Raw genomic sequence first — 24,624 nt, 5'->3', positions numbered from 1 at the left:
GAGCCTTGTCTGGAAGGAAGGCATGCAAAGGAGTTGTCAGCCCTTGTTGCATGTGGGAGATAGTTGTCGAAAGTGGAAGCAGACACAGGAGAAAAAACCTTGAACTAATTATGAACAGTCAGGAAAAATTCTATGCAGTAGGTACTACCTGTTTTTTGTAAGTGAATGCTGTATTTGCATTGTTTCAATAGAAATAATTTGTTTCTGAAACCAGATGATTGCTGGTCTTCTCCAAATCAATCAAACAAACAAGTGAAAAAAAACAAATTAGCTTAGCAGTGATACTCATCAGGTATTCTTACTCTGTAAGAGGTCTGCAGCTAATTTTAATTAGTGTGGCAACATTATAGAAACAGAGATGCTGTATTCATTGGATATTGCAGACTGCACTGGCAGGTGCTGCTTTTACCAGAGCAAATTCCTAGTAAGCATTTTCACCTGGACACACACAGCTCACTGCTAGTTCTGCAGTAACTGCATCACATTCACACTTGCTCGTTTTCAGGTGATGTTTGTTCTGGAATGTTATATGGTCAAGAATGAACTGGATTATAGTCTCTTGTACAAAGAAATGGTGCTGACTATCTCCTAAAAACATAGAAACATATGGAATTAAACACACAAACAACATGATTTTTCTTAATAAAGAGAGGCGGAAATTTTAGTTCCTTTGAATGAAGTAGCGTGATGAGTAGAGATGGATGAGACTGTTTTTGAAATTAACTGTTTCCTTCTGGAAATTATACAAGGTCAAAAATTTGGTAAATGCACCATTGATTAAATATTAAAAGGTCTTGAATAATTTTGAACTCATCACTTGGTTAGTTTCACTCATTTGCTTTTACTCTGTCACATTTTTAAGCTGCAGGAGTTCTCTTCCAGTTCTTTTCTCCTCTGATACTCTAAAGATGTTTGGACTCTTGGTGTGTGCTTGATCTCAAACCACCAAACACTGTAAGCTTTTCTATTGATAGAGCTCCAACCAGCTGGTGATGCTAGTTTACTGTGACAGCCTTTATGGAAGATGGAGGGTTGAGCTCCAAGAGCAGGATGTTCCTCTTTGGAGGGCAGCAGTAGAAGGCTGATGTGCTGTAGCTTTGCTCAGATCCTGATGTAAAATACGGGAGAATGTGATGCTTTGTGGTGGGTCCCTTTGCCTTGAAATTAACGTAACCAAAACGAATATCTAGACTATCATGTAGACCTTTTTTTTTCCTCCATTTTTCACAGAAATGTGTTTATTGTTAGTGTTATCAAAGTCATAATAACCGTGATGAATCACAGATTAACCAAATTGAAGGACACACAGAGAAACGTTGGGAAGATTTTAAACTCTAAATTTATTTTAAAAGTTAATGCGCATTTCAAAGGTATAACACTTTGTTATTTGTACTATTAAAACTATTTGGGAATGGTGAATTGCATCTGAAAGCTGAATATACAACTTAATGCCCTATATTGTATATCATGAACACTTTAATGTGGTTTGACTTTTAATCTAGCCAGAAATAGTAGAAATGATTGAAACGCAACATTTGCTTGTTTTATATTTAGTGCTTTGTAAACAAGATTTAATTAAAAAAAAGTGGAATAAAACCTCCATCATCAGTCTTTAGTTTATATATTTCATTTTCTGTTGGTTATGTTTGTTACATTTTACTGTGCAATTTACGTACAAGTCAACATTGGTTTTTTGTTGCTGTATGTAGTTGGTGCTGTGACTTGTTTGTGCTCATCTCTGTTCTGTAGGCAACTTGCCACTCTCTACTGAATAAAGCTACCGTAAAAGAAAAAAAGGAAAACAAAAAATCAGTAAGTTTGGAGACCTTTTTACTAGCCATTTCTTTCAACCCACAACAGAAATCTTTTGCTGTTTGTTCAAAACATCTTCACTTTAGTCTGTTTGAACTCACTGTGAAATCATTCTACTAATTCTGGCACAAAATAGCTTTCATTTCAATTAACACTGGAATTAAGTTATATTTAAAATATTCTCTGTGTGCCTATCTGAGTAAACAAAAAGACATTTTTAACATCTTAGTGTGTAATATTCTGATTCCTCTACCTTTGCCATCTTCAAATTAAAAAAAAAAATAGAGAAGGAAAGTGTTTTCTTTGGTTTTGGGGAAAATCTGAGTCTGTTTAGTTGTTGTAATGCTTTAGTAGGTAATGACTTCAGCTTGCATCCTGCCGGAAGAACAGTTAACTGATGAATTGCTGGAGAAAAAAAAGCTCCCATGACTTATTTCGGATATTTTTGTTTGTTTGCCTTGTGAGTAAGCAATAAAATTTAGCATTTGTATTTACTTAGAGAAGACAAGCAGATTTCCCATTGCAACTGACTTACTGGAAATTGTGATGAAGTGGTGTCATTAAAAGCTGAGGCTTACCCTTTTCTTTAACAGTGACTTCAAAACATAATGTAAGAATAACACTGAGTAGAATGAAAATTTGGGCTTTTATTAAATACTCCCTTACATTTTGCAGTAGCTGGGCAGAACAGTAACGTGTGGAAATAGAAAATCTGTCTGCAAACTAATATTTTACAAGAACGTATTATCAATAACTGATTCACAAGATAACTATGAATGAAGTTGCTACTGAACCATAGTGATTCTTGATATGTTATGTATGTGCTAATGGCTTTATCTGTTTGAAGAAGCATGATTTTGAGATTGCTCTGGTTTTTGTTTGAAGTATGGGAAACTGGGGAGTGTTTGTGTTCTATGCAAACAACTTTGTGTATGAAACTGCTGATTTTGTTATATGGAAACATAGAATCAGATTTATTATTATTAGCTGTTAGTTTCACAAAAATGTGTATAAATATTGAATTTTTTTTTGACATTGCCCACTCAGCTTTGGACCATTCTGTGTTTCCTTCTTTGACAAATCTGATGAGATACGATGGAGATGGAGAGTATTTCAACAAATATCTCCTTCCCTCAAATTCAGGTTATCCTATTGATGGAGAGGACCTTGAAAATAGAAGTGAAAAGACCTAAGAACCTAAAAAGAATTATCTGTGTTTCTTTGGAATACTGCATGCTTGAATACAAACATAAGGCATTTGTCTACTTGTCATTGGCTTAAGTAGTCAGTAACTTGGAATTTTGTGTTCAGAAATTGACCCCAGCGAGGAAGTTTGTGTGAAAGCTGAAGTAAACCTAGCCTGTGTCTGCACAGCCATCTCTCCCTTTCTCTGCCTTCCTTCTCTTTCTTGATTGTCATGCAATGCAAGACCTATCAAGGCAAGAGAATCCTACTCAGACTTGTTGAGCTTGGCTACTATGGAAAGAATACATAATGTGGGACTGCCATGCGAGACTTTTCTCCAGTTGCTTTCCCTTTAATGCAAATACATTATTTATAATGCTTTGTAGGTTGTTAGTCAGCGATTTCCTCAGAACAGCATTGGGGCGGTTGGAAGCGCCATGTTCCTGCGGTTCATCAACCCTGCGATCGTCTCCCCGTACGAGGCAGGGATTCTAGATAAAAAGCCTCCGCCCAGAATTGAGAGGGGACTGAAACTGATGTCAAAGGTGAATCAGCTTCTCTCTTTATTTGGCCGTATTTCATATTCTACCTGAAATAATTCTCTTCTTCGGTGGAGTGATGTGAGGAACGCTTAGTTAAACTTATTTTTGAGCGGCGGAGATCATATTTGAACTGCAGCTTGCTGCTTTTACACGTCATAACCTTATTTGAAAACAACATTATTTCCGGAGTACAGAGAACATGCTGATATTAAGTTCACACAAGTCCTAAAAAGTGACCTTTTTTTTTCCCCTGTCTTGAATCTCAAGATTGGTAGTTTAATGGTTCTGTACTTCTGCGACCTGCGTGTGTTTTTAATGTTGAGAAATGGTGATTTTCTTTAAATAAGCATATATTGCCTTTATGCCTATCTAAGCGAAGTCTTATCCTAATATTTATAATAATGTAAAAGAAGATAGTTCAACTTAGTTGTCTTGTGTGGCTTTTTTGTTGTTTTGAGGTTTCACAGCCACTTAAGATAGGTATTTCTGGTAGTGAAGTTATGCTGGCTATCGTAGCAGTTTTGACATTAAGCCTTTCTGCGCCCTTACCTGTTCTTTATTGCTCTTTAGATACTTCAGAGTATTGCCAACCATGTCCTGTTTACAAAAGAAGAACATATGAGGCCTTTTAACGACTTTGTAAAAAGCAATTTTGATGCAGCTCGAAGGTAGGTCCTTTGGGAACTTCTGCAAAGGATCTTTATTGTGTAAACTGTAAGCAGAGATGCATTCTTATGGCCTTTTAACTCGTGCCTACGTGACACATTTCCCTAATATGTTTATGGCAATCACTGGTTTTGATCTCTAGGTTTTTCCTTGATATTGCATCTGATTGCCCAGCGAGTGACACCGTCAATCACAGCCTGTCCTTCATCAGCGATGGCAATGTTCTTGCTTTGCACCGGTTGTTGTGGAACAATCAGGAGAAAATTGGCCAGTACCTTTCCAGTAACAGGTAAGGCTTAGGAATGCTATGAAAGGAACTGCTAATTGGGAATGAACATTTGAAATTTGGAATCAGATGTTTTTGTGGTTAATATTGAGAAGAATTTCATAGATGCAAGTCTTACCTTTGGGAACTTCTTTTTTTAGTTTTTTCTTTCCTTACTTACAGCCCATTACTGGGAAAGGGTCTGAAGCGTTTGGCTTCTTTACTGCCAGCTTTCTGTGCACTTACATAGTTATATCTCAATGTCTGTCATGTGGTTTGTAGAAATAACATGTAATGCATTTTTCTCATTATTCCTCTTAGAAAAAAAAAAAATTTCAAACTCTAAAAAAGAAAATATAGCTTCTTCAAGATAAGGGAGGATATTGGGCAAAACACTACAAGAATTACTGAGTAAAGAAAGATCTATCTTTAAGAAATTTGCTGTTTCTAGGGACCACAAAGCTGTTGGAAGACGACCTTTTGACAAAATGGCTACTCTTCTTGCCTATCTGGGTCCACCTGAGCACAAACCTGTGGCAGATACACATTGGTCCAGTTTAAATCTCACCAGTTCAAAATTTGAAGAATTTATGACAAGGTAATGAGATTATTATGGGCTTTTGGTCTTCAGCATGTTGAGTAACATATGTAGTTACTAAGCCTGCAGCTTTCATTCTGAAGGAGTGTTCAAAAAGTTGGCTTCACACGCACCTGCTGTGGTTGTAAGTAGATTTTAACAAATGAGAAACCTTGGTAGCTTTTGTGATTTAACAAAGGTTCAAGATTTTATGAACTTAATACTTCTGTTTAAAGATGCAAATAGAGGGTTTGGGTTTTGCTAGTTTGCTTTTTGTAAGGCAGTTGTGAAAAGTTGATGTCATGTTCTACTTCTTAGGCACCAGGTGCATGAAAAAGAAGAGTTCAAAGCATTGAAAACGTTAAATATTTTCTACCAGGCTGGGACATCTAAAGCTGGCAATCCTGTTTTCTACTACATTGCTCGGCGGTAAGGAATCTTTCACCTACCCTGTCTAAAATAAACATGCAAAATCAAAAGTATCAAGTGTGTATGTGAAGTGACACAACCAGGACTCTGAAAGTAGCTTATCTGCTAAATTTTGGAGACCATATTTTTGAACTGTGATTTGGAATTAAATTAGAACTGTTGTAGCTCTTACACCCTGGGCTGTGTGGGTGCCTGTAGGAATATACCTGAAACTTTAAATGAATTTTATTTATTTTTTCACTGTTTGAAATAAACCACATTACTATTTACCCTTCAACCACATTACTGTTAAGCCTTTATCAGTGATTATAACATCTTCGCATTATGAAGTATGATGAATAACAAGTTAAATGTAAGATAGGGTTTCTCAAAAAAATCCACGTATCCCATTTTAAAGAGTAATACAAGTACTTAGAAGGTTTGTATACAGTGAAGGTATCTGTGAGGACAGCATGTTCAAAGCAGTATCCATAGAAACTGAGAATGATTTTAAGTACTGAGCACAGACTTGTTAACGAAAGGAGAGTCGTCGTGCTCACAGCCATGCGAGAGGCTGTGTCACTGAGCTCGCTGCTGGTGCCTTTTTCCTCTGGGCAGCGTTGGTGGTGCCTTTGCTGTACCCCAGTGCTGCTGCTGGGACCTCGTGTCCACGTGGCACCACCCATGCTGTCAGGTCTTGTGGATGCTGCTGTGGTCGGATTGTTGCTTTGCCTTTTGGTGCCCCTAGGGTTCATGGTTGTGCTTCTGCTGCTATTGCAATGTGATTTTTGCTGGTGCTGGTGGGTACAGAGCCATGCCAACATAGCTGCCCAGCATTGCTCCTGACACACTGTTTGCTGCTTCTGCTGCTGCTGGGGTGTTTGTGTGCTGGCAGTGGGGTGCTTGCTTGCTGTACCATGTTAGCAAGTGCGCAGTCAGAGCGATGGTGCTCCTGTTTGTTGCTGTGAGGCTGAGCAGCTTTTGTGGTGCCCAAGCTGGTGGCTGTGGCCTGCTGCTCTCTGTGAGGCCTCTTCCAGGTAATGGTGTTGTGAACTGTCAGCAGAGCCTCTGAGTGCACGTGGCGAGCTGAGGAAGGCATTTCTTGGTGGCATATTCTGTTTGTATTAAACAATTTATGTAAATGGTCGTTTGGGTAAGGTGATCATAAGGTGGAGAAAAAAGGAAGTCTGACATAGCTCATCTGTGTGGAAGTAGACTGTGGATTGAGAGCAAAGTGCCCAAGTTTCTTGTGTACTTAATGAATATGTAAGCCTATGCCAATCAAAGGAATACTAAACGTAAAGAAGCAGTCACTACATAAATTTTGTTTTCTTTCCCACTTCTCTCTGCACTGTTTTTCAACAATTTATTGTTCTGAATAAGAAACTATATAAGAAAATGTAAGTAAGTAAGCCTTTCATTTTCCTTTATTTTTACTTGGGGAAATCAAACCTTATGTTTGAGCGCTGCGTCTATGCTAGGCGGTAGAGAAAACATGAATGATGCCTGAGAGGTTGAGCTGTGGTACAGAGTTGGCAGTAAAATGAGTGTATCCAGTGCCAGGACTGAAACTAAGTTCTTTTTTTTTCCCCTGGAGGCTCCTGCAACTAAGTTCACACAGTTACAAAAGTTTAGCTAAGGACCCATTTTTAATTGCTCCATCATGTAGGTGACTAGCCTGTTGTGAACGCTTAGAATAACCCAAAGATAAGCGATTTTGAAGTTTGTTTCTGCATAAGCTTCAAAAAGGGTATGGTGTTCTTGGGACAGCATGGTTCAGCTCGAATAAATTTGTTTTTTAAAGCCTGCAGGTTGTTTAAGACAACGTCACTAACCTGAATGTCAGTAGAATTTTAAGGACTATAGGATGTATTATGTTCAGACCCCTTCTAAACTAGTTGTGCTGCTCTCAATAGAAAAAAAAACCAAAAACCTGACATTGGAAATACAGGAATAAAAATGGATGTTTGGAAACTCTGATTTTTCTCCCAGTTGTTGTTTGTTCACTGCTGTAATTGAATAAGCTTGAAAAGTTGTCATCCGTCTGCGGCAAGTTAGAAGGGTCAGCTGGGTCATTGCAGACCTCAACTCCTACCTGCATTTATTGCTCCTTCCTTCAGTTCTGTCAAAGGCATTTTGGAAACTGCTTCTCTGAGACCCGTGCATGTATCCATTGTGAGGAAAAGCAGTCTCTTTAGGATGGAAAAAAGCAGAATGTATACTTTCAGAAATACTTCAGGTTTTCAAGATAACCAATCCTTTTGTTGAGGAAAATGAGTTGGAACTTGTTCTCTCTGCCCTCCTCCGTATCTTACGGAAGTTATATTGACTGTATGACAACAAAAATAAAAATACGCCTCCATTATATTTGAATAAATATGATTTCTGTTGAAATATATTTAAAATTGCTGTTGTACTCTGGCATAGTTAATTTTGGTGTGAGTGAGCCTGTTGAAATAAGACTTTTTCTACCTTTCTTCAAGTGAGATGCGTAGTGAACACCAATAGATAAGTGAAGCAAACCCTGAACACTTGGAATTTATTCAGCTTCTGCTTGCTTTATCTGAGAAAACGTATGATCTTTAGTGTCATTAAATGCTGATTGTGATTTGGATGTCTGATGCTCCTGGATTAAGGGGCCAGCTCTGTGTGTCAATGTTGTATACAGGGGTTTGGGAGAAATCTGTCCAGGTTTGGGCAAGTTGGTAATGGGCCAGAATAAAGCAGAGTGTGGATTATGAGGCTGGATGGCAGCTATTTGTCATGCCAGTTACTATTTATTGCCTTTGTCACCCTTTTTATTACTACTTCTCTTGGGCTGCTATGTAAGCCTGTGGTTTCTTTCCACGAGGCTGCTGTTCAAACCTAGCAGGTGGGGCCTCTTTTCTGCACTGTCTCTACAAACGGGGACATGGCTGGGAGGTGTTCCTTTGGGGTGTTGAGCTCATGGTTCTGAGCCAGATGTCATGTTCTGAGAAATGTGGAAAGGCTGTTCAGGTCTCAGCTGCCAGTACATCTGAGGGCTTGCAGCAGGCAGGTTTTCTTTTTTAGCTTAAAGCCTTGTTGCTAGGGCATTGTTGAGTCATTTCTCTGACATATCTGGATCAGTTGATATCCTCTTGTGCTGTGAAATTTAATCTCTTCTGCCTTTTTTTTCCTCTGTGTTTTGTTCCCTGGGTAACAACCAGACTTCCAAAGCCAGTGCTCTCTGTCTTTAATCCTTGCTCTGTTACTACAGTGATCAATGCCTCAGTATATATTGATCCTGAAGTACTGCCATTAAGTTTTAAAGCTGCTATCTCAGACTAATTAATAGGAATCATGGGAACAGAAACCTCAGAGTTGTTTCACGCTGCAGCTGCCCGTGCAGCAGTTTTAGCCTTCTGAAAGCAAACGTGTTTCTGCATCAAGGCGTGCTGGATCACGTCTGGAGCAGCCAACAGATAAAGACAGCAGCATTTTCAAAAAGATACTGAATGTTATATTGAAGTGTTAGTTATTTTGAAACAAAGAATTTCCTGAGGATGGATTATGGTATTTATATTTATCATGGACTGAGTGCCCTGCCTGTTAGAAGCACAGCAAGCTGTTCTGCAGCGCTCACAGCCGTGCGTGTTGATTTTATTTCAATCTGACTGTGCTGTTGCCAAGCAACAGGTGCCTGCCTCCCACACTGCCTGCCTACTTGTGCTCTGTTATCAACTCATTTGTATTCCAGAAAAATACAAGGGAATCCAAATTTAATCTGCCTATTGAAGGCAGTCTGACTGAGAAGCCCTCTTTGCTTGCACCTACCAAGGGCAAGTTTTGGATATAGAGCATGGCCCTGGGGTTCGAAGGGAGTGCCATCTCACTTCCATCACATCTGTGATTTCCCCTCTCTCTCTCTCTCTCTCTCTCTCTCTCTCTATATATAATTTTCTTTTTTTTTTTTTTAAGATGAAAAAAGGGGTGCTTTCTCTGGTGGGTAGACATTGGTCTGAGGGGTTTGCAAGTTCTAAATGGTAAGAAGCAGAAGGGCAGGCTATTATCACTATTTCAGCAGCTTATTAATAAACAGTGTTAGGGAAATTTGAGTAACCAAATAGTGCTATTTGATCATACCGTAGTTTTTCTCTGTAAGACATAAAGACTGAGCCAAATGCCCGCTTGGAATAGATCTGTGTAATAAAATAGCATCTGTTCTGTACAGTTACCTGTCTGCAAGATAATAGTGAAAAGAAACATTGTCACTGGTTCATTTCAATACAAACATAGCTTTATTTTTACTTAAGTGCCAATGAAATAACTGTACAAATTCATTGTGCAACATTTACAGTACTGTTAGAAATTAAAACACATTTCTGATTATAGAAATACAGTTCACAATTGGAAAGTTGTGATTTTTCTGATACCAGTGGTTATAAATCATCTACAGCCTTGAGTGATACCTAGGAGAAATAGGTAAAGGACTGCAGTCTTGGTATTGAGGTTTTCTAGATTTTGTGGCACCTTTGTGCTACAATAACTGGAAATTAAATGGCCTGAAATGCTTGGAAAATATTGAATAAAGATTTGCAATATTAAGTGAATAATACTCTTACAATTAACTTGTTCTTCAGTTTTCATTTCATGCTGTTTGCAAAACTTCATCAGTAGTATATCAAGTACCTTTGCCACGTAATTTTCCTGGTGTGGTCAGAACCATGCGTGCATCTATTACTTGCTGATGGCGCGGATGTCAAGGAGAACAGCATTCGTGCTCATCGTTGGAAGGCCTTGGGCATGTTCATTGCCATGGCTTGAATTTAATCTTAAGTCACAAGATTCAGGAATTGTTTAAATGAGAGCTTTAAACTGCTCCATTGATGTGTTACATAACTTGCATTTGAAACTGGCCAATATTTTATTTTATTTTGATCAAAAAGTAGTTTGAAGAATTCTGGACGAATTTTGTTGAAGTATTTCAGATGTTTGATTGTAAGTTAAGCTGTTTGGTTTTGTTAATGTGTGTAGATTAAAGCCCGTGTTATTGGAGAGTGTCATGGCATTGAACGTGTCGCGTTTTCCTCTACTTCTATCTTTTTTTGTTTTCTATTATGGAGAGCAAGGAATAACTTGCCTACAATTCTAAGTCAAGGCAGAGCAAAAAGAGAGATCAGCCCCTACCACTCTTCCCATGCTGAAGCTGGACCGTGTTAGCTTCTCAGTTAAGCCCCTCTTAGTAGATGGACATGGTGGCATTGTCATATTTAATTCCTAAATTCAGAATGGTTGTTCTTTGCATTTAAAATATCCTAGTACATATGAAGCAAACATAGATATACATGCTAGCGATTTTTCTCAAGAATTACTTCTGATTAGCGAAACAGCTAAGTTTAGTTTCTTTACATTTTCCCTTCCTTATGCATGGCATCATAACTTACAAAGAATCTCTGCTGCTATAGTACAAGAATTTCTCACCAGCAAATCAAGCAAGACAATGCAGATATGATACAGGACTTCTGTTTTTTTCCAGTTGTTTAGTGACAAAATAATACAATCAGTACTTAAAATTCTGTGCAAGTGAAATTAAAAATTTAAATACAAAATAAGCACATTTTAAAAAACAAGAGCATAGGTTAATTTTACTCAATTAAGACATATTAAAATAAGTAGCAGCTTAGTATCGAGACATTAGTCTGCACTTCTTTAGGAACTGTTATTTTCTTTAGATCAGTCAGGGCTTCAGACTTCTCGTGTTTTGATTTGCTGTTTGACCTGGATGCCTCCCCCCCAGCTACGTGTCACAGGAGTAACCTCAGAGCTCCTACCAATAAGCACTGCCACTGCATTAAGCATTACAGCATAAAACAAGCATATCTCGCAGGCGCTCGCTTTGGAGGGCACGTCAGTGTTCAGAGCGCTGGTAGTGGCTTCCTCTCTCCTTAAGGTAGCGGTTGTGCTTTGAGGCATTCTGGAGTAGTTTGTTGGCATTCCACTGGTAATACTAAGAGTCATTGGAGTGGTGGATGATCCCGTTGAATGAGTCAGGCTTGAGTTCACATCGGTTGAATCTTTAATGTGGATGCTGTGTGTGGCAGCCGCTTCGTAAGTGCTGACCTTCCTGGTCGTCAGCTCTTCGGGGTAGAGGAGCACGGGCCGCTCTGTGCTCGTGAACAGTACTGTCTGGCTTAACGAAGCCAAGGTAGTAACTTCCTTTGCTTTAAATAGTTTATGCATTTTTGTCATGTGGGTCGGTTCAGCTGCCGCTGGAGAGGCAGCAATGTCTGCTGCCTTCATTCCTTTAATCATGAAGCTGGCATCTGGCGCGGCGGCGGAGGTCGGCGTGATGTTGGCCCACAGTGTGGACTGGTCGGCGCAGGGAGCTCCTCGCACCCTGGCAGTGGTGCCCTGCACCCATTTAAGCAAATAAGAGATATTTTGTTCATCGCTGCAGGACCACGGGTTGTTGTATAGTGTTACTACCTGCAGCTGAAAGAGCTGATCAAAAGCTTTGTCAGGAATGTATGTGAACTTGTTGTTGTGTAGGTAGAGACTTGTGAGGTGCTGTAATCTCACCAGCGTTCCTGGAAGTATCTGAGACAAGAAGTTATTGGATAGATCCACTGTCTCTATGTTGTAGGGCATGTTGGTTGGAACCGTCCAAAGTTTGTTGCTGCTGAGGTTGAGAAACTTGAGACTGCTCAGTGTGTTGTTGATCAAAACAGCTCTTTCCACCATATTCCTGGAAACATCCAGCACTTTAAGGTTCCACTGGTAAGCTGTGTCAAGTTTCTGAAGGACCTTAATGTTGTTATTTATGGCATACAATTCCCACAAGGACTTGGGCAGATGAGCAGGAACATTCTTGAGCCAATTATTTGAAATATCAAGAGTCCTTAAATTGCTGAATCTCGTCAGCTGATGATCGAGATCTACGAACTGGTTAAATGACAGATTTAAATATGTAATGTTGTCTTGGAGTCCGTGTGGCAATGCTGTTAAGTTTCTGCCTGAGCAGTCCACGTTCCTGTTGTTTCCTGAGCATGTACAGATAGAAGGACAGATACCCAGAACAGTGGGTATGAAAAATAGAAAGACCAGCAGGCAGGTAGATGCTTTCAGTATCTGGTGTTCCATTGCTGCCTAAAAATAAATATACAAAAATGACACCCTTTAAATCCATGTAATGTATTTTATTTATTTGTAAGGGCTGTCTTTGCAGTGATTAGTTGCAGCAGAAATTAAGTAAAAATATCAATAAACCCCTTTGTGGCACGGTCCTTTTTGTAATTGTTCAAGAGAGACTTCACAAAGCATCCCTTCAGAGCCTGTCATGTTGTCTGGCAGAACGAGACTTGTTTTTTCATCTGCCTTTCCCCCTCAAGCTCAAATGAGGGCTTTCTTCCGAAAATGCAAGTCTCTTCCAAACGTTATACAATGTCTGCTTCTTGTTTTTAGTGATTTCAAGCCTATATTATGTTTGGAATAATGTGTTCTTTTATACAGGATGAAAAAATGGCTGTCAACTGGATCTGCTTTACAAATCTCTGCAGTAATGTAGCAGAACCCCCCATACAGGCATGCTATTTGCTTAAGTAGAATTGCTTAAAATACGTCTTAAATTGGTTAGGAATTTAGTTGGAAACCCAAATTCTGCATTCATAGTAACATGCACATTAGTACTTTTCCTTATTATCGTGTCAGTTACATTCCCAAAGCTAACACATGTTTGAAAGCTGAATTAATGTTAGTAAGAAATCTCTGACACTGCAGCAAATTCCTGGTGCAAGCATCTCTCATCAACTAATAATTTCGTTCTTATTTCTGTCTCTACTTTTGTAGTAGGTTTTGTGATTAAAAACAGAAAACACAAACTTACCGTAATGTCTTCTGCAATATCAGCACATTATTTCTGTGAAAGATTTAAGCTTAGAGGTCGTCTTGTTCTAGAGAGTAGCTACAGTTGCTGTCTGTGGATTGTGCTTGCCTCTTCAGCTGCATCGTATTGCTGCTAGCTGGGGCTCTGCAACCACCTGATCTGCACTACATTGGAGGACTGCAGAGCTGTCGCTGGTGCTGACTCAAATTTATTGCAAAGCATACATATTCAATAAAATAGTTGGGTTTTCTAATTTGAATCAGTTAACTTCTTTATGTATTTGTAGCCACAATACTGCATCAAAACATTACATGTAAAATTTTCTTAGCTTAGTGTATGAACCCATTTAAATGTTTCTATTTTAGAAGTCCTGTGAATTGTGCTCTTTTCTGCTTTCATTTAGTCTCTGTTCCAGTAAGAAGGGTTAGTGTTAATTTAAGTTTCCTATCTTGAGCTTACTTAAGCTACCCTGCCAGAATATCTTTTCCTAATTTAAAAATCCTTGGTTTTGTGCTGCTTGGATCAGGTTGTCTCTGTGTTGTTGGGTTTATACCCAGCAGCACATACTGCAGGAATTTACCGCTTTCTAAGGAAATCTTTATCTGCTTTGCTCCAAACAATATGGCAAGGGTATGCATAGTTTGTAACGCACACGTTTGTCACATACAAAATATATGCATATATTTTAACATGGTGCAATGCATAAAGCCTCAAAGCCTTTCAGCAACCAGAATGCGGTTGGAATGGAATGTCCATTGTAACAGGTATGAACAGGTGGCCTATGTGACATCCAAACATGTTCCCTCCCCCAGCAAACTCAAAGCTGCAAGTTCTTTGTCATTTTGCAGAGACGTCATGGAAACCTAGCATTAGTATCTAGCAGCTTCTCTCTACAAATCTTATCTTTCTACAAATCTAGGCATTAAATGCCAGTAAAATATGCATGCTTGTAATTTACCTCTGAGAATTCCCTTCAATTTACCATCAAATAGTTAAAATAAAAATGCATGGTTCTGGACAGGATAGTGAACTTATCTCGTACTTGAGGCCCAGAAAGGATGGACCAACCTGGGCACCTGGAGTTAAAGGAACCTGCAATCCAGGCAACCTTAAACCAATTTTTAAAGATTAATTACATTGAATCCATTCTGAAAATCCTGCTTGAGAGGAAGAAAAGGAAGAAATTAGTAAACATGTGCAGCTAATTCTGATAGTTGTCTGTCTGGATGTTCTGTGAACTGTTTGTTTCATCCACCAAAACCCAGCGTCTGGGTAAAACACCACCTTTTTGTTTTTCATGTGTTTGGAGTCATATCCTCTTTTTCACAGCCACTATACTATCAAAAATACCCTACTATACTACTGAAAAATAAAACAAAATAATGAGAGTTTTTACAGTATGCATTTCATCGGTCTTTGATCTGGACTGCTGGCTGCTGAGGGATTTGCTTTAAATACCTGTCATCCTCTGTTCCCAAGTGGCTCCTCCATCTGACGCAGAAAACAGACCTCTGTATGAGGCAGTCTGTATGTATGCATGCCAGAGCATTTAGACTGTTTTGAATTAGAAGCTTTGTATCTAAGCAAATAACTCTGTTATGCTTTAAGCAACCAAAACATCTTCGAATTAGAAAGCTTTATTAAAATTAACTTGAATTCATTGCGTTCATTTACGTAGTCTAATAGAACAAACCTTTGCAAGAAGCTCTGAGCCCCTCTAAAGTTTCACTGTGCACATCCATCTCTGTGTTGCATGTGCTGAACACAGAGGTACACGCAGTTTTCTGCAGTCTCCAAAATCAGGAATCATTTGTTATCTGCACAGTGGAGTCACTATTAGGCCATGCAGTGGCACCAGGCGTGCTGTATTCTGCCAAGATTTGTTGCAGGCAGAAAGGGATTCTTCCCTTTTGTGAAAGCTGAAGTTGAGAAATGCCGGGGAGCTGTTGCTCGTGCTGTGGTTTCGCTGTTCTTGCCTGTGTCAACTTCTCCATTACTCAGTTATTTGAAGAGTGCTTCGTTTAAGAAAAATGAGAAGTGTTTTGGAAAGTTATTTTGGCACAGTCTACTGAGGCTGTTCCGGCCGTGGCGGAGGTTCACAGATCTCTTCAGTAATTAGCTGGAGCGGTGGGGGATACGGTTCCTTCACTTCTGAGTGAAGTTCCTCTTGCTGGCCAGGATCCGCGGCGTGCTGCTCGGCCGGCTCAGTGAGCTCAGTGAGCCACGCAGGGGGAGGCGGCAGCTCGAGGCCCTCGGCAGGCTGTGGGTGCAGCACCTGCTCTGGGCTCGCTGCTTCTGGGCCGGGAGCCGCTGCTGCAGCGGGGTTGGTGGCAGAGCAGTGGTGCTCTGCTGCGGGCTGCTGCCTGTGGGCGTTGCTGGCCGTGCCGTTGGGTGGTTTCTCTGATGCAGGAGGGTCGTGCTGTACGGATGCTTCTTCTCTTAATTTCCAAGGCAACATAAATAAAACTGACAAACGCTTGGTAGCCTGGCCGGAGTCCACAAAGGTATCTGGAGTGTCTCCGTCTGCAAACGGAGACTGACCTGCCCAGTTTGAATCGGCTAGCAATGGCTTCTTGCAGCGTTTCCATATAACAATCATACTAATAGCAATTACCATACCAACCAAAACAATGCCCATTATCATTGCTGCCACCCAGCTCCCGTTGGTGGGCTCTATGTGTGGTTCGGGCAGCTGTGGCAGTGTTGTCGCAGCAGTCAGTGCTCCTGCAGGCTTCTGCATGCTGGGGCTGGTTGTTTGCAGTTGGTACGTGGTAGATCTGTCCTCTGCCAGGATGCTGGTGCTGGTATGCACAATGCTTTCACTTGTGGAAACATTTGAAGGTATTTCAGTGGAAAGTGATTTCCAAATTTCTCCACAGAAGAGAAGCAATATTACTGCGTTGCTGACCATTTTCCTGCAGTCTGTTTAAGTACGTCGTCTCCTACATCAAGAATAAAGTAAAACACATTAAATTGAACCTGAAATGACATTACTGATACCAGACAATTTTATATTTAGAGTCTAAAACAAATAGGCCAGATTAAACTTGCATGCTTATTGTCATCTGTATGGTTGACAGCTTTGTCTCTGATATCAATATCATTGTGGGTTTTTTTGTTTTCCACCTTCTCTGAAAATGGTGTTTGGTGAGAAGTGCAAAGTGTGTTTCAAAATAGCTTTTATCTGTCACAGAAATGATTATGGATGCGAAATGAAATACGAAACACAGCAGTACTGACAAACAAGAGTAAAGAAAATTGCCCTACTTTATACCTGAAGGACTGAGAGAGAAGCCTAGAGATAAGCTGAGACCTGGGTGAAAGGTTCTTTAAGGTCTATTTCCTGTTCTTCCCTCACTTGCGCAGTTAAGGTTAGAGTGCAATAATTCTGCAAAAGTTTCCAAATATTGCAACTATAATGGTACAGAACTCCAATATTTAACTGTCTTTGTAAAAAAAACTCCTGCATGGGGAAAGCTTTTGTAACGAAGGAGGTTGTGTTAGCGTTAGGAAGTTGGGATGGAGCAGACTTTTTTTCCTGTACTGCTCGGAGTTCAGGTTTCTGAATTCCTGTGTGATGCAAATCATTAAAATACAGACACCTATTGTGATTTTACCTGAAGATAATTTGTGATCACGCTGCTCTTGTGAAGCTGCGCCTGGAACCTCAGTATGTAACTATGAAAGTTAATTTCAGATGCAACGATGCAAACATGTATGAGCAGCAGATTAATGCTTCTAGAGATCACTATCTACACGTAAGATTTAAAACAGATAAAAAGGACCCCATTTCATTTTCTTCTGCTCAAAAATATATTCTGTTTTAAAATATATTGAAATGGTGCGTATGTGTAGAGTTCATGATAGTTCACAGTAGCAACACCTTAGGAACTGGATGGAATGTCTGCATCTTCCAAATACTGCAGGAACTTTGAATTAGCTTAGGAAGTGCTGTACAAAGTGCAGTTCATTTAAAAATAAATAATGCAAATATTAAGTCTTTACATTTTGAATTTGATTCTTACCTTTGTCTTCTGTCAAGCAAGCATTCTCTTATTTTTTGTTTGAAGCCTTAAGAGGACAGGCTGTGCTAGGAGTCGAGCAGCTCTGAAATGGCTTGTCTCACGTTGAAGCAAGTTTCTGCAGCTAAAGAGGAAGTTTACCAACACTTGCTGCAGGAAGTGTCAAGAGTAGGAGGATTACTAAGAAGCTTAGCTCAAGGTTTGCATGATTTAAAAGCAAACTTTTCAGTTCAATTGTGTTTGTAAAACTCAAATATTTAGGTGGCCTTTGTTGGGTATGTGTCTGTTATGTAGGAATTCATGAATGCTTGTTTTCCAGTCCTTGCTGAAAATAGTTGTGCTTACAAATTTTTTTGAATGACACAGAAGTAAGTTTGGATTGGATTTCATTTTTACTAATAAAAATTCAGTGGTGGTTTTGATGAGCTATCGTTGTTATTAATGGAAATGCAACCGTAGGCTCGCTACAGTGAGTCATAGAGCACTGTCTGATCACGGGGTGCTGGCTTGCACATCTTCCTTCAGGTAGCTGTGTTACAGGCAGATAGCTGCAGATCTCACCCTTCCTCTGCCTCCCCTTCCCCACTTTGCTTTTCTGTCTGGACAGTGTTGGTGCCTGTTGCCACCATTAAAGGAGGACTGCGTGCTCTAAGCAGTTGTTTTTCTGCTGTCTCTTTGTCCATATCATAACCCAAACTACTTTTTTGTCTCCTTGAGTGTTTTGGCCTGCCAAAGAAACGTGTATGTCTATCCTCACAGCATTTTGCAAGTGCATTCTTGTGCCTTCCACTATAGCTATTCCATGTCCCATGCCTGCTGCTGTGCTCTGCTGGCTGTGCTGGCTATTTTCCAGTCTGTTGCCAACTCCTGCTGCACATGCAAATCCTGTTATTGTGACACACACTTTCTTGAGTCTTACCTCATTCAAGTTCCCTTCAATCCTCACAGTTTCCACCTGTTTTTGGCTGCAGATCCCACCCTCGTTACTGTTTCTTTTCCTTCTTTCCACTGATAGGATCGTGATTCTCTACTTTTTTCCTGCTTTTCCATGATACTGTGGTTTTACCCCTCGTGACTTGGAGAAAAAATAGAATGTAAACTTTATTTAAAATTAATTTAACATTTTACTGATGTTTCTAGTTTATTGATGATTACAAAAAGGAGTTCTTATATTTTAACATACAGTACAAACTTCATATATTTACAGCTAAAATCAAAGCAAAAAGCATCTCTCAGTCTGGTTCAAAAGACATTAAGCTGATTTAAGAAGTTTTGATAGAATAAACGTGAAAGGCATTTTAACAGAATAGTTCCCGATTCAGTAATGGCATCAAAGTTGTGACTGAATTATGGTTTTCTTAAAATAGCAAGTGCCTGTGTAGCACTTTAGTCTGCGTAAATATAGCATTTTCTAACTGTCCTTTCCTTTTTTTGTCCCCCAGTGATCTTTGAAAATGGCAAAGTTCTGTCCTGCTTTATCCTGTTTGGTTCATGGTACAACCATGATTGCTGGTTAAAGGAGTTAAAACAGCCCTGGTGCTACTTCTAAAAATCTCTTTAATGCAGTCCTACTGCCTTCTTGATGTACAGGTTTTCACAGCATACCCACTACCTTTAAAAATGAGAAACCTGAAGGTTTAGCTTTCCCATGTTACAGTGTGTGTTGTTTCTTGAAAGCTAAGTTTCTGTCTCATGTTAATCCAGTATAAAATGTAAAAGCTGAAGGTGTTTTTAGTTGACTAAATCTCAACTACAAAATTGGTAAAAATGCTTTTGTGTGACATTGTTTCTTTGTTTTCATGTTTATTATCTGTGTCTTTAACATGAATCTCAGTGGATTCATCTTGGGTTCTCAATTGGATTGCAGCATCTCTCTCTGATGGCAAGTCCTGCATTACCACATCAGTTCCAGTTGTCTCCTTAGGTATCCTCTGCCACGTTCCTGCTGCAGTTGGCCAGAAGCTGTTGGTAGCCAGAATATCGCCATTGCTCCTGGGCCGACGTTTTCCTTGTTGAGCTTTTTTGACATAAGACAGTTTATTTGCTATTACAACAGTTGACAGAAACAGGAAGGTGCAGATGAGTACAAGGGCTGCTATTATAATGAAGCAAATCAGTGTAAGAAACTTATTGTCTTCACATGTTTCTTTTGTCATGGGGATCTTGGGTGTGCTGGTATTCTTAGGTCCTCCAGTGTCAGGAACACTTTGGGCAGAGGAAGATGAGGAGTTCGGGCCCGTTGTTGAAGATAAAGACTGGGGGGTGGCTGTCAGCATTTCAGCAGTGGATGTTGGTTTGTCGTTAAAATCAATGCCTGCAGGAGATTTTGTGTTGGCTTCTGTTGTGTTCTGACTGCAAGTAAGGTTTTGGCAGTTTGGATACCAGATTTCATTGGTAACCATGGGATAGTCAGTATGGTTTGCACTTAATTGCAAACACAATGAAAAGATTATCCCAAGAGGGAAAGCAGAATGTGGTTTGCCATGTCTCTTTGTCTTCATCTTCCTCTTCAGTCACCTACAAAAATAGAAATTCTGGTGTTACGAAGTCGCAATGCTAGTTCTTAGAGGTTTGAATCAGCTTGTCGGGTTTAGCAGCCAGCAGCTTTTCTGATCAGCAATGTGTTGTAACTTGGCCTCGTGCTTGCCATGTGTGGAAGGGAGCACTCAGCTGCTTGGAATCCTGACTGAATTGGTGGTCTTGGACTTCAGCTCCTACAGCGCTGAATTCCAGTGTTTGGAGGTTTATGTGTGATGTGTATGAAGATGAAAAAAGAACATGAAGCAAAGAGAGGAAAGTGTTTTCTGCTGAGTGCTCCGTGATTTGTGGGTGTCGATACAGACTGCTGTAGTTCCTCCTCTTTAGAGCTAACCATCTTTAAGTTCATCACTTCTGCTTTTAAATGGGGAAGGGAGGCACCCATGTAAAACCTACAGAGTACCGCTTTCTGCTTCACCGTGTTTCCCCAAATATGGGAGAAGTAACTGTGCTTGTACAGATGGCCAAGCAGAGACCTTAACTGAAAGCATTCCTGTAAATGGCAGCAGTTACTTGTTCTAATCGTTTTATTTCTTATCACGGCTGTCAGGCGTATTTCATAAATCCCTAGGAAGATCTTTGTTCTTTAATGTCTGATTTATTGTACAAGAGACTGTTTATCACAAACACACTTCAGATTTGATATTTCCTTTAAAACCTCTGAAATTGTGCAGATTACCATTAGTATTATGCTCTGCTCTACATTAGGGTAATATTCAGATTCGCACCATGAATCAGAGACAAACAGGGCAACCTCAGAGTGATGCTGATGAGAGAGGGAAGTTACTGCATCATGCCTGTGCCGAGTCTTCTCAGGTTTACGTGTGTGAGACAGGCTCAGGTCTTATGGCTGGTTGTTGTGCTCCCTGTCTCTGTTAACAGAATGAAATGTTTCCTCCAAGTGCTGTAGTTTACATCTTGTTCATGTATAAATGCTATCAAGGATGACTGACATTAATGGTGCTGTTTGTAGAAATTTCTTCTTGCAGCTGTTACTTTAAAGGTAACAAAGCACATCTGTATGTTTCTAGGTTTTGGTAACTTGGAAATGTACCAGAAATAAATTTGCTTTTGCCATAGTTGAAAGTTAGCTTATCTACCAGAGATCTTAATGTGTTCACACTCAAAAATCAGAGAGCTAAGCTTGCCTGTCTTTTCAGTATCCAAATGACATCTTTCATACTCCCGGAGCCCCCCAGGGAAGGGAAGGGTGTGATAGGCCTGGGATGGGAGCAGGGTGAGATGGTGGGTGGCTGCTCATGAGGCAGAGGAGAGGAGAATATATTTGTATCTTTCTTCGCAATTCACACTTCAAACTAAACTGCTCTGAGTCCTTATTGTTAAGTTCGAATTAAAACCATCTTAGTCATCAGCTACAGCCTGGGTACAATATTTATCTTCCTGAGGTAACGGTTACTGGGGAACGCCTTGTTGCAGTCTTCAAAAAGGAGGAAAAGCAGCAACAGCACAACCTTTTTGGGGGTGGAGGGAAGCAGGGCATTTCACAAAGTTTCTACATGACGTGCAGAAATGAGGTGCATTTTCCAGTGCAGATGCACTCCAATCCTTACTGCCCGAGAACTGCAGCTGTATGAATGTTTATTTGGACCAATATGCCTTTCTTAAAAATAAAGAAACTAGTATTGTAAAGGCTTCAGTTATAATCACGTTAGCAAAGGGACTGATCATTACGTAGCTTTTTCTGTTTTTCTTTAACTCAGCAATTTGTGCCCAGGTATTGATAGGGTCCTCTGTCAGTGCAGAGTAACAGTGTCAGTCCGCAGTAACAGGAACTACAGAGCAGTGTAGACTGCTGTTACTTCTTTAGTCTGATTGTGAACAACTTCTAGCATCACTGAAAGCAATTGTTTATCAGACTCCTTAAATCAGGCAGAGATTGATTGTTAGCTGTTGTTACTGGTGGAGTTGTATTTAAACAAAAAAATTCAAACTTACTTTCATGTATAATTTCCTACAAAATCTAGGAAACTTTCAAGTGGAACTGAAAGTAGAAGGAAAATGTGCACTTACCTTTCCGTGGTGCAGTCAAAAGAAAGTTGGTGTTCAGATATTTAGTCCGTTAACAGTAAGATTTCTCTGTGTGTGTATTTGCTCTTGGGATGCAAACATCCATTAACATGAAGCAAGTAGACTTGGACAGTGCTGGGTTTTGTTGTTTTTTTTTTTTTTTAAGCAAATCTGTAACTGAAATTACATGTCCTGTATTCTAAGTGGAGAACTAAAACCACAGTGATGACCCACTTCCTTCTTTTTTTCTTCTTTTTTTCTTCTTCTAAACGACTATGCCATGACATCTTAGAGGGGGAAAAACACCAACTTGCCCGAATTAGCTTTCTGAGTAACAGGAAGTAACACAGGAAAAAAAGTCTCTCGGGCAGACAGATAAATACTTCACATTTGTGATGGGTATCTCCTCTGTTATCCTGTGCTCAGGTCGTTTACCTCAGATGTTACCAGGAGCAGTGTCCCTCTGAGATCAAAATGACTTGTGCTTGCAGTGCTTAGCAGATGTTTCCGTAGCCTGTTGTGTTGCTTTGAAAGAGTTGAGTTGATGCTAGCTCAAAACAAGCGCGAGTCTTTAAAAGTTCAAAAACTACTGCAAAGTTTGCTTTTCTAATTCTTTCTAGTAGAATTTTATCTGCTGTACTAACTCTGAAAACTTGGTTCAGACAGATGCTCTGTTCGATCTCGTAACATTCAGCAAAGCACTAAATGAGAGCAAAGGGTTCTTAATATTTTTGTAGTTCCTGCATGCTTTTCAGGTAAGAATTATTTCACAGATGTGTCCTCTGTACTACTCAAAGGACCAACCGTTCTTAGAAACCATCCACCAAGCATTAGAGTACATTGTTGTGCTTGCTGCAGTATTTAGCAGACAAAATGAGCTGAAAAAAATGGTATGTAGGTGTTTAATTAGTCTTAACCAAGACTATTTAAATAATTTATTTCTACTTATAAAAGTAGGTATAGTATGAACCTGTAGAAATGTGTTTAAAATATAAAAAGTAATAAAAATAGAGTTTGGGGTGATACTTTATGCCTTTTTTCAAAGAAACCCTTAACTTGCATCAACTTTGAGCCAATCAATGCACTCTTCCTCAGCAGTGTGGATTTTACTTTTCCTTTGGTTGGAGGTGCTGGATGAGCCTCCTGGATGTCCAGACACTTCATGGCTGTGGGAGGTGGTGTGGCACTTCAAAATGAATGAATCCAAACCAAGCTGTAGCATACTGGGCTGAACTCGGTTGGAATATGAGTCGTGACAGAATTTAGGCTATGGATGCCAGTCCAGTGTCACTGCTTTGAGTTTGACATTTTTGGGGCTGTGTAAATGTCAATCTGTTTTAGTGTAGCAGTGTGTGTGACGCACCACTGAAATGTTTTATTGTGGGTCTAGAAGGCAAAGCCAACAGTGTCTGTCATGTTTTCTTACAGTTTCAAGACCGGCCAGATCAATGGAGATTTACTGATATACCACGTCCTGCTAACTCTGAAGCCATACTACGCAAAGCCATATGAAATTGTGGTGGACCTCACACATGCTGGCCCCAGTAATCGCTTTAAAACTGACTTTCTTTCTAAATGGTTTGTAGTTTTTCCAGGCTTTGCTTATGAAAATGTCTCAGCAGTTTTTATTTATAACTGTAATTCTTGGGTCAGAGAATACACCAAATACCACGAAAGACTCTTGACAGGTTTGAAAGGAAGCAAAAGGCTGATTTTCATAGACTCTCCAGGAAAGCTGGCGGAGCACATTGAACATGACCAGCAGAAACTTCCAGCAGCTACTTTAGCTTTGGAAGAGGACTTGAAAGTATTTCACAATGCCCTCAAGTTGGCTCACAAAGACACCAAAGTGTCTATTAAAGTAAGTATTTTCATGCTTTATTAGTGAATTGTTCTATTTTGATAAGATTTTAAATGCGTTTCTGCTGTCTTTTAATTTTCTTCTCTGTCTCACAACACAGTATTATTTCATACAATTTCATACGTGTATCTTGGTCAGATAGAAATGTCACACTTGTCTCTTTGTATCATTAACAGCAGGTGCTCAACCATTTTTTGATTCTCTTTCTAAGGTTGGATCAACAGCTGTGCAGGTGACATCAGCAGAACGAACGAGAGTCCTGGGACAAACAGTGTTTTTAAATGACATATACTACGCCTCTGAGATTGAGGAAATATGTCTTGTTGATGAGAATCAGTTTACATTGACGATTGCCAACCAGGGAACACCGCTCACCTTCATGCATCAGGAGTGTGAAGCTATTGTGAGGTCCATTATTCACATACGGACACGGTGGGAGCTGTCACAACCAGACTCCATCCCACAGCACACTAAAATTCGCCCTAAGGATGTTCCTGGAACACTGCTGAACATAGCATTGCTCAATTTGGGAAGCTCAGACCCCAGTTTGCGGTACTGATCTTTTAAATTAATTTCCCTTTGTAAGGAAAAGTTTGGTTTGCAGTATGTATTTATTGGGTACATTTGATTGGCTTGGTGCTGAACTTCTTGCTTAATAGCTGTCCGTTGCAGAGCAAATTTTTGGGTCTCGTCAAAGAGGGCTGCCTCCAAAAATGAGTCCTTGCTCACTGGCAGACTGTGGCCCTCGGCTCCTGCCTCTCAGCCACTCAGGTGCACTTGGAAATACCTCGCATTTCCTGGAACTGGATGCTCTTCTGAGAAGTCTGGTACCAAATTCTTCCAGCATACTCTGTAACTTCATCAGAAACAGCTTAAA

At 39.9% G+C, this 24,624-nt stretch overlaps 4 protein-coding genes across 9 annotated transcripts in view; 1 reads left to right on the top strand and 3 right to left on the bottom strand.

Moving 5' to 3' along the window:
* The window catches only part of NF1 (neurofibromin 1), a 75,932-nt gene that overhangs the window by 34,160 nt on the left and 17,148 nt on the right, over positions 1-24,624 (top strand). For 2 of the 5 annotated variants that reach the window (XM_042879410.1, XM_042879409.1), the window contains exons 31-38: positions 1,750-1,812; positions 3,384-3,542; positions 4,110-4,207; positions 4,348-4,494; positions 4,922-5,068; positions 5,366-5,476; positions 23,315-23,747; positions 23,959-24,299. In XM_042879410.1, coding sequence (XP_042735344.1) covers positions 1,750-1,812; positions 3,384-3,542; positions 4,110-4,207; positions 4,348-4,494; positions 4,922-5,068; positions 5,366-5,476; positions 23,315-23,747; positions 23,959-24,299 — 1,499 coding nt within the window. Of the gene's footprint in view, positions 1-862; positions 1,603-1,749; positions 1,813-3,383; positions 3,543-4,109; positions 4,208-4,347; positions 4,495-4,921; positions 5,069-5,365; positions 5,477-23,314; positions 23,748-23,958; positions 24,300-24,624 lie in introns of those variants that run through there. The other 3 variants (XM_042879412.1, XM_042879411.1, XM_042879414.1) reach the window with 2 other exon arrangements.
* Positions 11,124-14,812, bottom strand: OMG (oligodendrocyte myelin glycoprotein). 2 transcript variants are annotated; one of them, XM_042879416.1, is made up of 2 exons: positions 14,757-14,812; positions 11,124-12,562 (listed from the first exon to the last, which is right to left on the bottom strand). In XM_042879416.1, exon 2 carries the CDS (start codon positions 12,554-12,556, stop codon positions 11,162-11,164), a length of 1,395 nt encoding a protein of 464 aa, XP_042735350.1. In that variant the 5' UTR covers positions 12,557-12,562; positions 14,757-14,812; the 3' UTR covers positions 11,124-11,161. The 2 variants fall into 2 exon arrangements, with proteins under 2 accessions (XP_042735350.1, XP_042735349.1); XM_042879415.1 differs by lacking the exon at positions 14,757-14,812 and adding an exon at positions 13,299-13,613.
* Positions 15,364-17,409, bottom strand: EVI2B (ecotropic viral integration site 2B). The gene is made up of 2 exons (XM_042879417.1): positions 17,324-17,409; positions 15,364-16,240 (listed from the first exon to the last, which is right to left on the bottom strand). Exon 2 carries the CDS (start codon positions 16,207-16,209, stop codon positions 15,364-15,366), a length of 846 nt encoding a protein of 281 aa, XP_042735351.1. The 5' UTR covers positions 16,210-16,240; positions 17,324-17,409.
* EVI2A (ecotropic viral integration site 2A) lies at positions 18,530-22,074 on the bottom strand. Its single transcript, XM_042879418.1, has 2 exons — positions 21,890-22,074; positions 18,530-19,837 (listed from the first exon to the last, which is right to left on the bottom strand). The coding sequence occupies exon 2, from the start codon at positions 19,819-19,821 to the stop codon at positions 19,060-19,062; it is 762 nt and encodes a 253-aa protein (XP_042735352.1). The 5' UTR covers positions 19,822-19,837; positions 21,890-22,074; the 3' UTR covers positions 18,530-19,059.

This window comes from Lagopus leucura, unplaced genomic scaffold (assembly GCF_019238085.1).
Source record: "Lagopus leucura isolate 7727_CA_CO unplaced genomic scaffold, USGS_WTPT01 Super-Scaffold_100024, whole genome shotgun sequence".
Lineage (NCBI taxonomy): Eukaryota > Metazoa > Chordata > Aves > Galliformes > Phasianidae > Lagopus > Lagopus leucura.
The sequence above is the reverse complement of the archived record's forward strand: the minus strand, read 5'-3'. Positions and strand labels throughout refer to the sequence as shown.

Excerpts from the sequence above, each read along its gene's own strand:
- OMG (XM_042879416.1), bottom strand. The coding sequence starts at position 12,556 with ATGGAACACCAGATACTGAAAGCATCTACCTGCCTGCTGGTCTTTCTA.
- EVI2B (XM_042879417.1), bottom strand. The coding sequence starts at position 16,209 with ATGGTCAGCAACGCAGTAATATTGCTTCTCTTCTGTGGAGAAATTTGG.
- EVI2A (XM_042879418.1), bottom strand. The coding sequence starts at position 19,821 with ATGAAGACAAAGAGACATGGCAAACCACATTCTGCTTTCCCTCTTGGG.